Source organism: Cnephaeus nilssonii, assembly GCF_951640355.1.
Source record: "Cnephaeus nilssonii genome assembly, chromosome: 11".
NCBI lineage: Eukaryota > Metazoa > Chordata > Mammalia > Chiroptera > Vespertilionidae > Cnephaeus > Cnephaeus nilssonii.
In genome coordinates, this window is record NC_137082.1 from 93,708,117 (window position 1) to 93,719,014 (window position 10,898).

The 10,898-nt window shown below is 50.7% G+C and overlaps 1 protein-coding gene across 1 annotated transcript in view; it reads right to left on the minus strand.

Moving 5' to 3' along the window:
- LAMA3 (laminin subunit alpha 3) overlaps positions 1–9,849 on the minus strand; it is a 142,242-nt gene extending 132,393 nt beyond the window's left edge. The window contains exon 1 of the mRNA XM_079784239.1: positions 9,032–9,849. Within this exon, the coding sequence (XP_079640365.1) occupies positions 9,032–9,301 (270 nt within the window). The 5' untranslated portion in view covers positions 9,302–9,849. The remainder of the gene's footprint in view (positions 1–9,031) is intronic.
- Between the last annotated feature and the right edge of the window lie 1,049 nt (positions 9,850–10,898).

The following is a 10,898-nucleotide window of genomic DNA, read 5'->3' on the forward strand; positions in this document are numbered from 1 at the left end:
TGTGCCCCGACCGGGAATCAAACCCTGACCTCCTGGCTCATAGGTTGCACTGGCTGGGCTCCAAGTTCTCTTTTATTGTTTGAACGTTCATTCATTTACTCACCTTTTTCAAATTGTCTGCAGTGAGTAGGACACTGCACTGAAAGGGGGGTAAAAACAAACCCCCAGAGTGGCTCCCGCCCCTCAGTGCAGAGAAGGGAAGTGACTCAAACACATCACAGAGAGGCATTGGGACCGAGACAGCAGGAGGTGGGAGCCCAGGGCTGGCCCACGACCTTCGCTCGGCTCAATCTTCTGAATTGCACTCTGGGGTTTATATTCAAAACTTAAAGACGAAGAAGTGAAGCCTGAAAGACGCGAGGTGCCGCCAACGACCCGTCCGCACGGGCGGGAACCAGGACCCGAGTTTCCTCACTGGGGAGTGATTTGGCTTTTCAAAGGAGAATGTTTGTCTTCAGTGATGGTGCCTAAACTTTCATTGCTGGACCCTGGCTAACGTCCACACACACAGAACAGCTATTAGAAAAGCTCTTTGTTTTTAAAGGGTCATTTGTCCTTAAATGGCTGTAGTCATTTGCTTGGAGTCTCAAAATAACTCTTATCATTAATCATTGTTAGAAATATATCAATGGGCATAGTAAGAATCCTAGATTTCCGGTCCTCGCCCAAGATTTCCACATCCCTTTCTCAAAGGAAAAGGCCTGCTGAAGTTAACAACTGGTTCTGATTCTCGATAGTTCTATAAACTGCACCTCCATGAAGCAGTTTCCTGTTTACGGCCACTAGTCCACGTTACACAGACACAGCGGGCTGCTCTGTGGCAAGCACTGGCACTGTTAGCCACAACTCCCGTGTGCGTGCTTCTCTGACAGCACTGCCAGGTCGGTACACATGCCTAAGCCATGTCCAAGTGTAATCAGGAACATACAAGAGATGGTGAGCCCGGCCGATGTGGTTCAGGTGTTGAGAGTTGACCTGTGAACCAGGAGGTCACGGTTCAATTCCGCTCAGGGCACATGTCCAGGTTGCAGGCTCGATCCCCAGTGCAAGAGGCAGCTGACCAATGACTCTCTCTCGTCATTGATGTTTCTCTCTCTCTCCTCCCCTCCTCTCTGAAATCAATAAAGGTATATTTTAAAAACATGTTGAACTGTAATGCACAAAACCGAGACCCTATGTTTGGCAGATAGTGCATTTCACCCGTGTGAGCCTAGTGTTTGTGCCAACCTGAACCAGGCGCACGGCTGTGCTTGACACACCTCTGCTTCCTCACAGCCTTTCCCCACACCCGCACGCCACCATCCTGGCACTCCGTGTTTCCCGAGCACCTGCCTACATTGTTCCAGGCTTTGTCCTACGCTGTGGGGATACAGCTGCGACCAGACAGTCAGAATCCCCGAATCAAAGAGCAATCGAACAGCAAAACTTAATGTCTGAGCACTCACAGGTACAGAGAGTCTTATTTCATGAATAGTAAGTCCAGAGAAAGCAGTGAATATTTTTCACTCAACCAACAACATTCAGACTTTGAAAGCATGCTGCCTGTTGACACGTGCTACCATTTAAGTATCAGAATCAGGACCGTAAACTCGGGTTTTATTCTAAGATGGTACTTTATTCATTTTTTACTTCCCCCCCCCCCCCCCCCCCAAAATCCTTCTGACCTAAAATTCTAAACCCTGGCTGGTCTCAAAGATGTATTTTTAGAAAGCTCAAAGAAATAGAACGATTCCAGTTAACTCTGCCCATTTCCCATGTCGAGCTGCACAGGAACAGCCCCTAACTACATTCAGGCACAACCAGTTGAGAAATCATCGTCCCTCTGCCCTCCCCATCCATCGCATCGCCCACACCCCTCATGTCGCTGAAAGGCAGGTGCGCGCGAGCAGCTGCCCACACAGGGCCATCCCAGCGTCTCACAGCCTGGACTCTGGCTCGGCTTCCCCTCTGGCCTCTGACACACTTCTCGCTATGTGAGAACCTCCCACACCAACAACCAGGGCCTCTTCCCACGCCTCCAGGACGAGGGCGGAAAGCACTGGCAGCAGAGCCCTGGCTCCCTCCCACCTGCAGGGAAGCACACGACAACACCAGGCGGCCCTCTGTTCCTGCAGGCTGCCCCCTGGCCTAGAACAGGTCCCTTCTCACTCTGCCCAGGATGGGGCCCAGGTCAATGCCCTGTTCTGGAAACTCAATCAATAGCAGGAAACATGGCTTTTCGGGACCTTCAAAACAGAACTATCAAACTGTGAACACAACAGAAAGACCAGGTGGGGAAAATGAGGGGTGGCCCGTTCCTAGGCAAATCTGGGGAGGAGGAGCCGGCTGAAAACTCTTCGATTCCTTCCTCCTCCTGGCATCTACTCTCCCCAAATCAGACTAGTTCTATCCAAAGTTGGGGGTGCCAGGCAATCCGGTGGAGCAAGAAGGGAAGATTGACATCCCTTTATACTTATTTTACTTAAAAATAAGAAATATACTTTTACTGATATTTAATATACAGATTGCTTAGGGACCTTCACCCAGTCCACAAGCCTACCAAGGAGTTCCCTTTAAAATGTCCACTGAGTTCTCAATAGAAGCACTTCAGGCCAGAAGGGAGTGGCATGAAGGACTAGAAATAATGAAAAGCAAGGGCTTAAATCCAAGACGACTGTATCCAGTGAGGCTATCATTTAAAATTTAAGGTGAGTCCTAGCTGGTTTGGCTCAGAGGATAGAGCGTCGGCCTGTGGACTGAAGGGTCCCAGTTTTGATCCCAGTCAAGGGCACATGCCTGAGTTGCAGGCTTGAACGCCAGTGTGGGGTGTGCAGGAGGAGCAGATCAATGATTCTCTTTCATCATTGATATTTCCATCTCTCCCTCCCTCTCCTTTCCTCTCTGAAATCAATAAAAAAAATTTTTTTTAAGATAAAATAGCCCTAGCCGGTTTGGCTCAGTGGATAGAGCGTCAGCCTGCGAACTGAAAGGTCCCAGGTTTGATTCTAGTCAAGGGCACATGCCCGGGTTGTAGGCTTGATCCCCAGTGGGGGATGTACAGGAGGCAGCCGATTCATGATTCTCTCTTATTGGGGATATTTCTATCTCTCTTTCCCTCTTCCTTCCTCTCTGAAATCAATAAAAATATATTTTAAAAAAATTAAATTAAATAAATAAAGATAAAATAAAATAAAATTTAAAGTGAAATTAAAAGCTTTCCAGACCAAAAAAAAAAAAAAAAGTACATTACCACCAAACCAGCAATGCAAGAAATGCTAAAGGGATTGCTTTAACAAGAAGAAAAGGAGAGAGGATCATAGGCACAAAGAAAATAAAAATGGGAATAAATAAATACCTATCAATAATAACCTTAAATGTAATGAATTAAATGCTCCAGTCAAAAGATGTAGGGTGACTGAATGGATAAGAAAACATGACCCACATATATGCTGTCTACAAGAGACCCACCTCAGAACAAAAGACACACACAGCCTGAGAGTGAAGGGATGGAAAAATATGTTCCATGCAAATGGAAAGGGAAACAAAGCTGGGGTAGCAATACTCATACCAGACAAAATAGACTTCAAAACAAAGGCCATAATGAGAGACAAAGAAGGCCACTTCATAATACTAAATGGAATGATTCAACAAGAAAATATAACCCTTGTAAACATATATGCACCCCATATAGGAGCACCATGTACATAGAAAACTCTCGACGGATTTTAAGCGAGAGATTAACAGCAATGCAGTCATATTGGGGGAATTCAACACCCAACTGACATCACTGGGTAGATCTTCCAGACAAAAAATTAGCAAGGAAACAGGGGCCTTAAGTGACATACTAAATCAGATGGCTCTAACCGCTATTTACAGAACATGTCACCCCAAAGCAACAGAATATACATTCTTCTCAAGCTCACATGGAACATTCTCAAAGAGAGAACACATGTTAGGGCACAAAACAAGTTTGTACAAATTCAAGAAGATTGATATCATACCAAGCATCTTCTCGGATCACAATGGCATGAAGTTAGAAATCAACTACAATTTAAAAAAACACATTCAAATACATGGAGGTTCAATAGCATGTTATTAAACAATGAATGGGTTACAGTGAAATCAAGCAAGAAATTAAAAACGTACTGGAAACAAATGAAAATGAACACAAAACCACCCAAAACCTATAGGACATGGTGAAAGCAGTCCTGGGAGGCAAGTTCATAGCACTACAGGCCTACCTCAGAAACAACAAAAAAGGATAAATAAACTATCTAACCCGACAACTAAACGAATTAGAAAGAGAACAGCAAGAAAAGCCCAGAGGAAGTGGAAGGAAGTAATAAAGATCAGAACAGAAACAAATGACAGAGAGACTAAAAACAGTACCAAAGATCAATAAATCCAAGAGTTGGTTTTTGAAAAGATAAACAAGATTGATGAACTAGCCAGACTCATGAAGAAACAAAGAGAGAACCCAAATACATACGGGCACAGGAACAGGCAGGCATATAGACCAATGGATCAGGACAGAGACCCCAGAAACTGACCCACACCATTACAGTCAATGAAAGAGGTGATATAACAACAGACACAACAGAAACACAAAGGATTGTAAGAAAATACTATGAACAACTATATGCCAACAAACTGGACAACCTGGGTGAAGTGGACAAATTCCTAGAAACATACAATCTTCCAAAACTCAATCAGAAAGTATCAGAAAACCTGCGTAGGCCAATAACAACCAATGAAATTGAAGCAGTCACTTAAAAAAGTCCAGCAAACAAAAGTCCTGGACCACATGGATTTATAGGAGAATTTTACCAAACATTCCAAGAACTAACACCTATCCTCCTCAAACTATTCCAAAAAATTCAAGCGGAAGTAATACTTCCAAGCTCTTTCTATGAAGCCAGCATTATCCTAATCCCAAAACCAGATAAAGACACTACAAAGCAAGTAAACTGCAGGCCAACATCCCTGATGAACATAGATGTTAAAATCCTCAACAAAATATTAGCAAATCGGATCCAGCAATATATTAAAGAGATCATACACCATGATCAAGTGGGGTTTATTCCAGGGATGCAAGGCTGGTATAATACCCGCAAATTAATAAATGTGACACATCACATAAACAAATTGAAAGATAAAAACCACAGGATCATATCAATAGATGCAGAAAAAGAATTCGACAAAATCCAGCACCCTTTTTTGATAAAAACTCTCAGTGAAGTGGGATTGGAGGAATCATACTTCAATATAATCAAGGCCAATATGACAAACCTACAGCCAACATAATAGTAACGGGCAAAAAATAAAAACATTTCCCCTAAGAACAGGTACAAGACAGGGATGTCCACTTTCACCACTCTTATTCAACATAGTAGTGGAAGTGCTAGCCAGAGCTACCAGACAAGAAGAGCTAAAAGGCATCCAAATTGGAAAGGAGGAATTAAAACTGTCATTATTTGCAGATGACATGATATGTTACATAGAAAACCCTAAAGACGCCACTGGGACACTACTAGACTTAAATGAATTCGGCAAGGGAGCAGGATACAAAATCAACATCCAGAAATCGATGGCATTTTTTATACACCAATAATGAACTCTCAGAAAGAGAAACTATTTTTAATTTTTAGAGGAAATAGTTTCTCTAATATTTCAAGAAAAATTATTTTAAATATAATAATGTTACATGCAATAAACATTAATATTTTAAGAAAAAAAGATTTTAAATATAATAAACTAGTGCCCCTGTGCATGGATTTGTGCACATTGAAAGGAAATTAATTAGAAGGTGGTCAGGGGGGTGGGACTGGGTGAGACAGGCCGGACACACCCTGGAGCCAACTTCCTGCAGTCCCATTATTATATTTAAAATCATTTTTCTTAAAATATTAATGTTTATTGCATGTAAATGGCTATTTTGTAGCTACAATCTGGTAATAGATTTAGTTTGTATATTGTAAAAAAAAATAGTTAAAAAAAAGAAGAGGAACTAAAAAAGCATTTACCATTGCAACAAAAAAATAAGATACCTAGGAATAAACTTAACCAAGAAGGTAAAAGACCTGTACTTGGAAAACTATAGGACATTGAAAAAAAGAAATAGAGGAAGACACAAACAAATGGAAACATATACCATGTTCATGGATTGGAAGAATTAACATCATTAAAATGTTTATACTTCCCAAAGCAATCTATAGATTCAATGCAATTTCTATTAAAATACCAAAGGTATACCTCACAGAGCTAGAACAAATACTTCAAAAATTTATGTGGAACCATAAGAGACCCTGAATAGCTGCAGCAATCTTGAGAAAGAAGAATGAAGTAGGAGGGATCACAACACCAGATATCAAACTATACTACAAAGCCATTGTAAAAGTTCCCATAGCTGCACATTTTGAAAACAGGGAAACAGAAAATTTTAACATAGTCTCATATTTTCCGAAAGAGGACTTGCAATGCGTTTCGAATCTATTGTTTGAAACATTAAAACACAATACTTTCCTTGAAAAGCAGGCATTTTCTGGCATGTTTCTCCTTTACAACATTTTAAAATAATTGAAGGATGGGGCAGAAATATGAGTACCAGGATGTAGTGAGCTCAGGCAGCCACACAGGGTCCCGCTCTTAGAAAGTCCTCCTGCTTACTTCCATGCTCTCTGTCGCCACCTGGAAATCCTTAATGATTTTGACCAGGGACTCCCCATTTCATTGGGCGTTGGACTTCCCAAGTCACGGAGTTGGCTCTGGAGCTCGGTCAATGCAGTTCTTCCATTTGAATCTACACATTTCTCCAGTATCTTTTCAGCGGTGACAATTACTGAAGTCAAGTATTAAAACAACTCCGAATCGTATCATAAATGCTCAACTACACTTGTCAAAAATCATTACACCTATGATGACTTTTGTATGTTTGTATATGTATAAATAGGTATACACAACCACAAATATTTAAAGAAAGCAAAATTATTTTGACCTTTGAATCAATAAAATGAAAAGCATTTTCGTCCTCGTTCTTTTTCTTTTAAATTTCTATTTCTGCATGTTTTAAGGACACATAATACATAATAAAGTAATACATGCATATAACTTATAAGCAAACAAACATGTATTGGCACTGCATGTTCAACAGCTGGTCATTTACACACGTGCCCGGTCAGAAGAGTTTCTACAACTCTCAGTGACAATCTTTCGCTTTGGGACACAAGCTCCAAATTACTCCACGTCCCTGTTCCTCAGCGGCCGGAGGGAGCGATTAAGGTCACTGTGAGTGGCTCGGGGGGTCAGGACAGGGGCGCGTTTCTGAGCCTGCGCACCTGACCCAGCCCCACCGCCCCTGACCCAGCTCCCCCCACCCCGCACCTGACCCAGCTCCCCTGACTCCCCCGCCCCTGACCCAGCTCCCTCCACCCCGCACCTGACCCAACTCCCACAGCCCCTGACCCAGCTCCCATCGCCCCTGACCCAGCTCCCACCGCCCCACACCTGACCCAACTCCCACTGCCCCTGACCCAGCTCCCACCGCCCCGCACCTGACCCAGCTCCCATCGCCCCTGACCCAGCTCCCACCGTCCCACACCTGACCCAACTCCCACTGCCCCTGACCCAGCTCCCACCGCCCCGCACCTGACCCAACTCCCACTGCCCCTGACCCAGCTCCCACCGCCCCGCACCTGACCCAACTCCCACTGCCCCTGACCCAGCTCCCACCGCCCCACACCTGACCCAACTCCCACTGCCCCTGACCCAGCTCCCACCGCCCCGCACCTGACCCAGCTCCCATCGCCCCTGACCCAGCTCCCACCGCCCCACACCTGACCCAACTCCCACAGCCCCTGACCCAGCTCCCACAGCCCCTGACCCAGCTCCCACCGCCCCGCACCTGACCCAGCTCCCATCGCCCCTGACCCAGCTCCCACCGCCCCACACCTGACCCAACTCCCACTGCCCCTGACCCAGCTCCCACCGCCCCGCACCTGACCCAGCTCCCACCGCCCCACACCTGACCCAGCTCCCACAGCCCCTGACCCAGCTCCCCCCACCCCGCCCCTGACCCAGCTCCCACAGCCCCTGACCCAGCTCCCACCGCCCCCGCCCGCCCCTGACCCAGCTCCCCCCACCCCGCACCTGACCCAGCTCCCACCGCCCCTGACCCAGCTCCCCCCACCCCGCCCCTGACCCAGCTCCCACAGCCCCTGACCCAGCTCCCACCGCCCCCGCCCGCCCCTGACCCAGCTCCCCCCACCCCGCACCTGACCCAGCTCCCACCGCCCCTGACCCAGCTCCCCCCACCCCCGCCCGCCCCTGACCCAGCTCCCCCCACCCCCGCCCGCCCCTGACCCAGCTCCCCCCACCCCCGCCCGCCCCTGACCCAGCTCCCGCGCTGCCACGAGGCTCCCGTGGACGGACCTGACCCAGGTCCAGGTGCTGATGAGCACCGCCAGCTCCATCGTGCACACCTGCGTCCCCAGGGACTCAAGCATCCGCGTTAAGCCTGGTTTGTCCCAGTGACTCGGGACGGTGCCACTCAGGCGGGGGTGACGCGCTCTCCTCGCTGACCTCGGAGGAACTACTGATGTGACCGCAACTTTCTGTCTTAAAATTCACTCCGAAGCCCCTTCTCCTCGGAATAAGGGGGAAGGGGGAGTGAAGCGCCTGGAAGGAGATGCGCCGGTGAAGCCCGGGGACGCGGGCCCGGCCGCGAGCTGCCTGCGGGGCGGACCGACGGAGTCAGCCCGGACCACACGCCCCGCACCCCTGGGCGCAGCTCCGGACTTGCTCCTCTGCTCGCCCGAACCGGGGGCAGCTTCACCCCGCGCTGTGCCCACCCCGCCTCGGCCGCGCGCTGGTCAGGGCGACGCTCCCCGGGATCCCTCGCGGGACACCCCGCCCACCGCCCGGGTCGGGGCCCTCCCCTCGCCTGGGGTCGCGGGCGCGCGGGGACAGGGCCCCAAGCCTTCGCCCCTCGTGGCTGACCCGCGCGGGACAGAGCCCGCCCCGGCGCCCCGCCGCCCTCGCCCTCTCCCGGCCTCACCTGGATGGGGTGGCCCCTGCCCGGGGCGGTGGGCCCGCCGACCAGCTTGCAGTAGAGCTCGGGCCGCGGCCGCGCGCCCCCAGGCTCCGGCTCCCCGCAGGTGGCGGTGGCCCAGATCCGCGCCGCCCCCGCCAGGTTGAAGTAGGGCGGGTGCAGGCTGCGCCGGGCCGCGGCCGGGGGCTCCGGGGCGGAGGCGCACAGGGCGGGCAGCAGCAGCAGCAGCCGGACCGGCGGCGGGACCCCGCCCGGAGCCCGCGCGGCCGCAGCCATCCCGCGGCGCACGGCCTGGCTCCTGGACGGCCCCGAGGGGCTCGGTGGGGACCCGCGGGCGGGCAGCCCAGTCCCGAGCGCACTCGGATCCCGCGGCGGGCGGCTCCTCCCGGTGGGTGGGCGGCGGGAGCGGGCCCTGCGGACCAGGAACTGCCGGCGCCTTCGGAGCGCGGGGCGCAGCGAGCTCCCGGGCGGGCGGGGAGGGTGGAGGCGTGCCCGGCTCGCTCCCTGGCGGCTCCCGCCCGGGCGGACCGCTCCCACTTCCCGCGGGCAGAGCCGTCAGACCTGCCTTCTCCCTGGACACTCGCGGCCTCAGCCCCGCACCTCGGGGCGGAGGAGGAGGAGGAGGAGGGCGCGGGGGCTTGGGTGACGGCAGAGGAAGGGGCCCCTCTGCAGAATTTCATCACAGGAGTCGGGTCTCCGGACCGGCCTCGGCTGACAGAGGTCCCGTGATTCTCAAACTCCGTCGTCACCGCCATTCACGGCTCCGCAGCCACGTGGTCGCCGACATCCACGGCCCCGCAGCCACGTGGTCGCTGACATCCGGGGCCCCACAGCCACGTGGTCACTGACATCCGGGGCCTCGCAGCCACGTGGTCACTGACATCGGGGCCTCGCAGCCACGTGGTCACTGACATCCACGGCCCCGCAGCCACGTGGTCACTGACATCGGGGCCTCGCAGCCACGTGGTCACTGACATCCGGGGCCTCGCAGCCACGTGGTCACCGACATCCGGGGCCCTGCAGCCACGCACTGAGTCTGGGAGCAAAGGGGAATCTGAGCGGCAGAAAGAACACGTTTAAGAGACAGCCAAGCGCAGCCGGTGTGGCTCAGTGGTTGAGCAGCGACCTTTGAACCAGGAGGTCAGGGTCAGGGCACAGGCCAGGGGTGTGGGCTCCTTCCCCAGAGAGGGGCCTGCAGGAGGCAGAGGATCCATGATTCTCTCTCATCATTGATGTTTCTCTCTCACTCCCTTCCTCTCTGAAGTCAATAAAAACATATTAAAAAGAAAAAAAGAGAATGAGAGAGAGAACCGAGAGTGGAGGTTGTAGTTTGCCCAACTGGACAGGGACCCTGGAGGAAATCCTTGGATGCGCAATCCGCTAAATTGTGCAGAGGAGCTGAGAGCTGGTGCGTGAACGCTGGAGCTGTGGAGCTGACCCGGGTACAGGAGGCTCCCGTGGGACCAGGATCAGCACCAACAGGGAGCCACGCAGGCCTCTGGGCGTGAGGAGGGGTCGGTCCTCGCTTTGGCCATAAGGGACAGACGTGCCCGAGGAGCAGGGCAGGAACTTTGAAGGACGGAGCAAACACCACAAGGAGAAGCCGAGGACTGATGTGGTGACACCTAGGAAGCAGCATGTGCACATCAGAAAGCACCACAACTACACAAAATGCACAATAACCGAGGGAGGAGGACACGTCCACCATTAAAAGGCACAGGACTGGTGACTTTCATATTTAAACTGCTTTTCCCAAACAAATAGGAAAAGCTGAACACAATTCAAAGGAAATAAATGTTTTAAGCCAATGTCACCACAATAAATTTAATTTTAAAAAAGAAAAGAAACAAAAAATATTTGAGCTTCCTGAAAA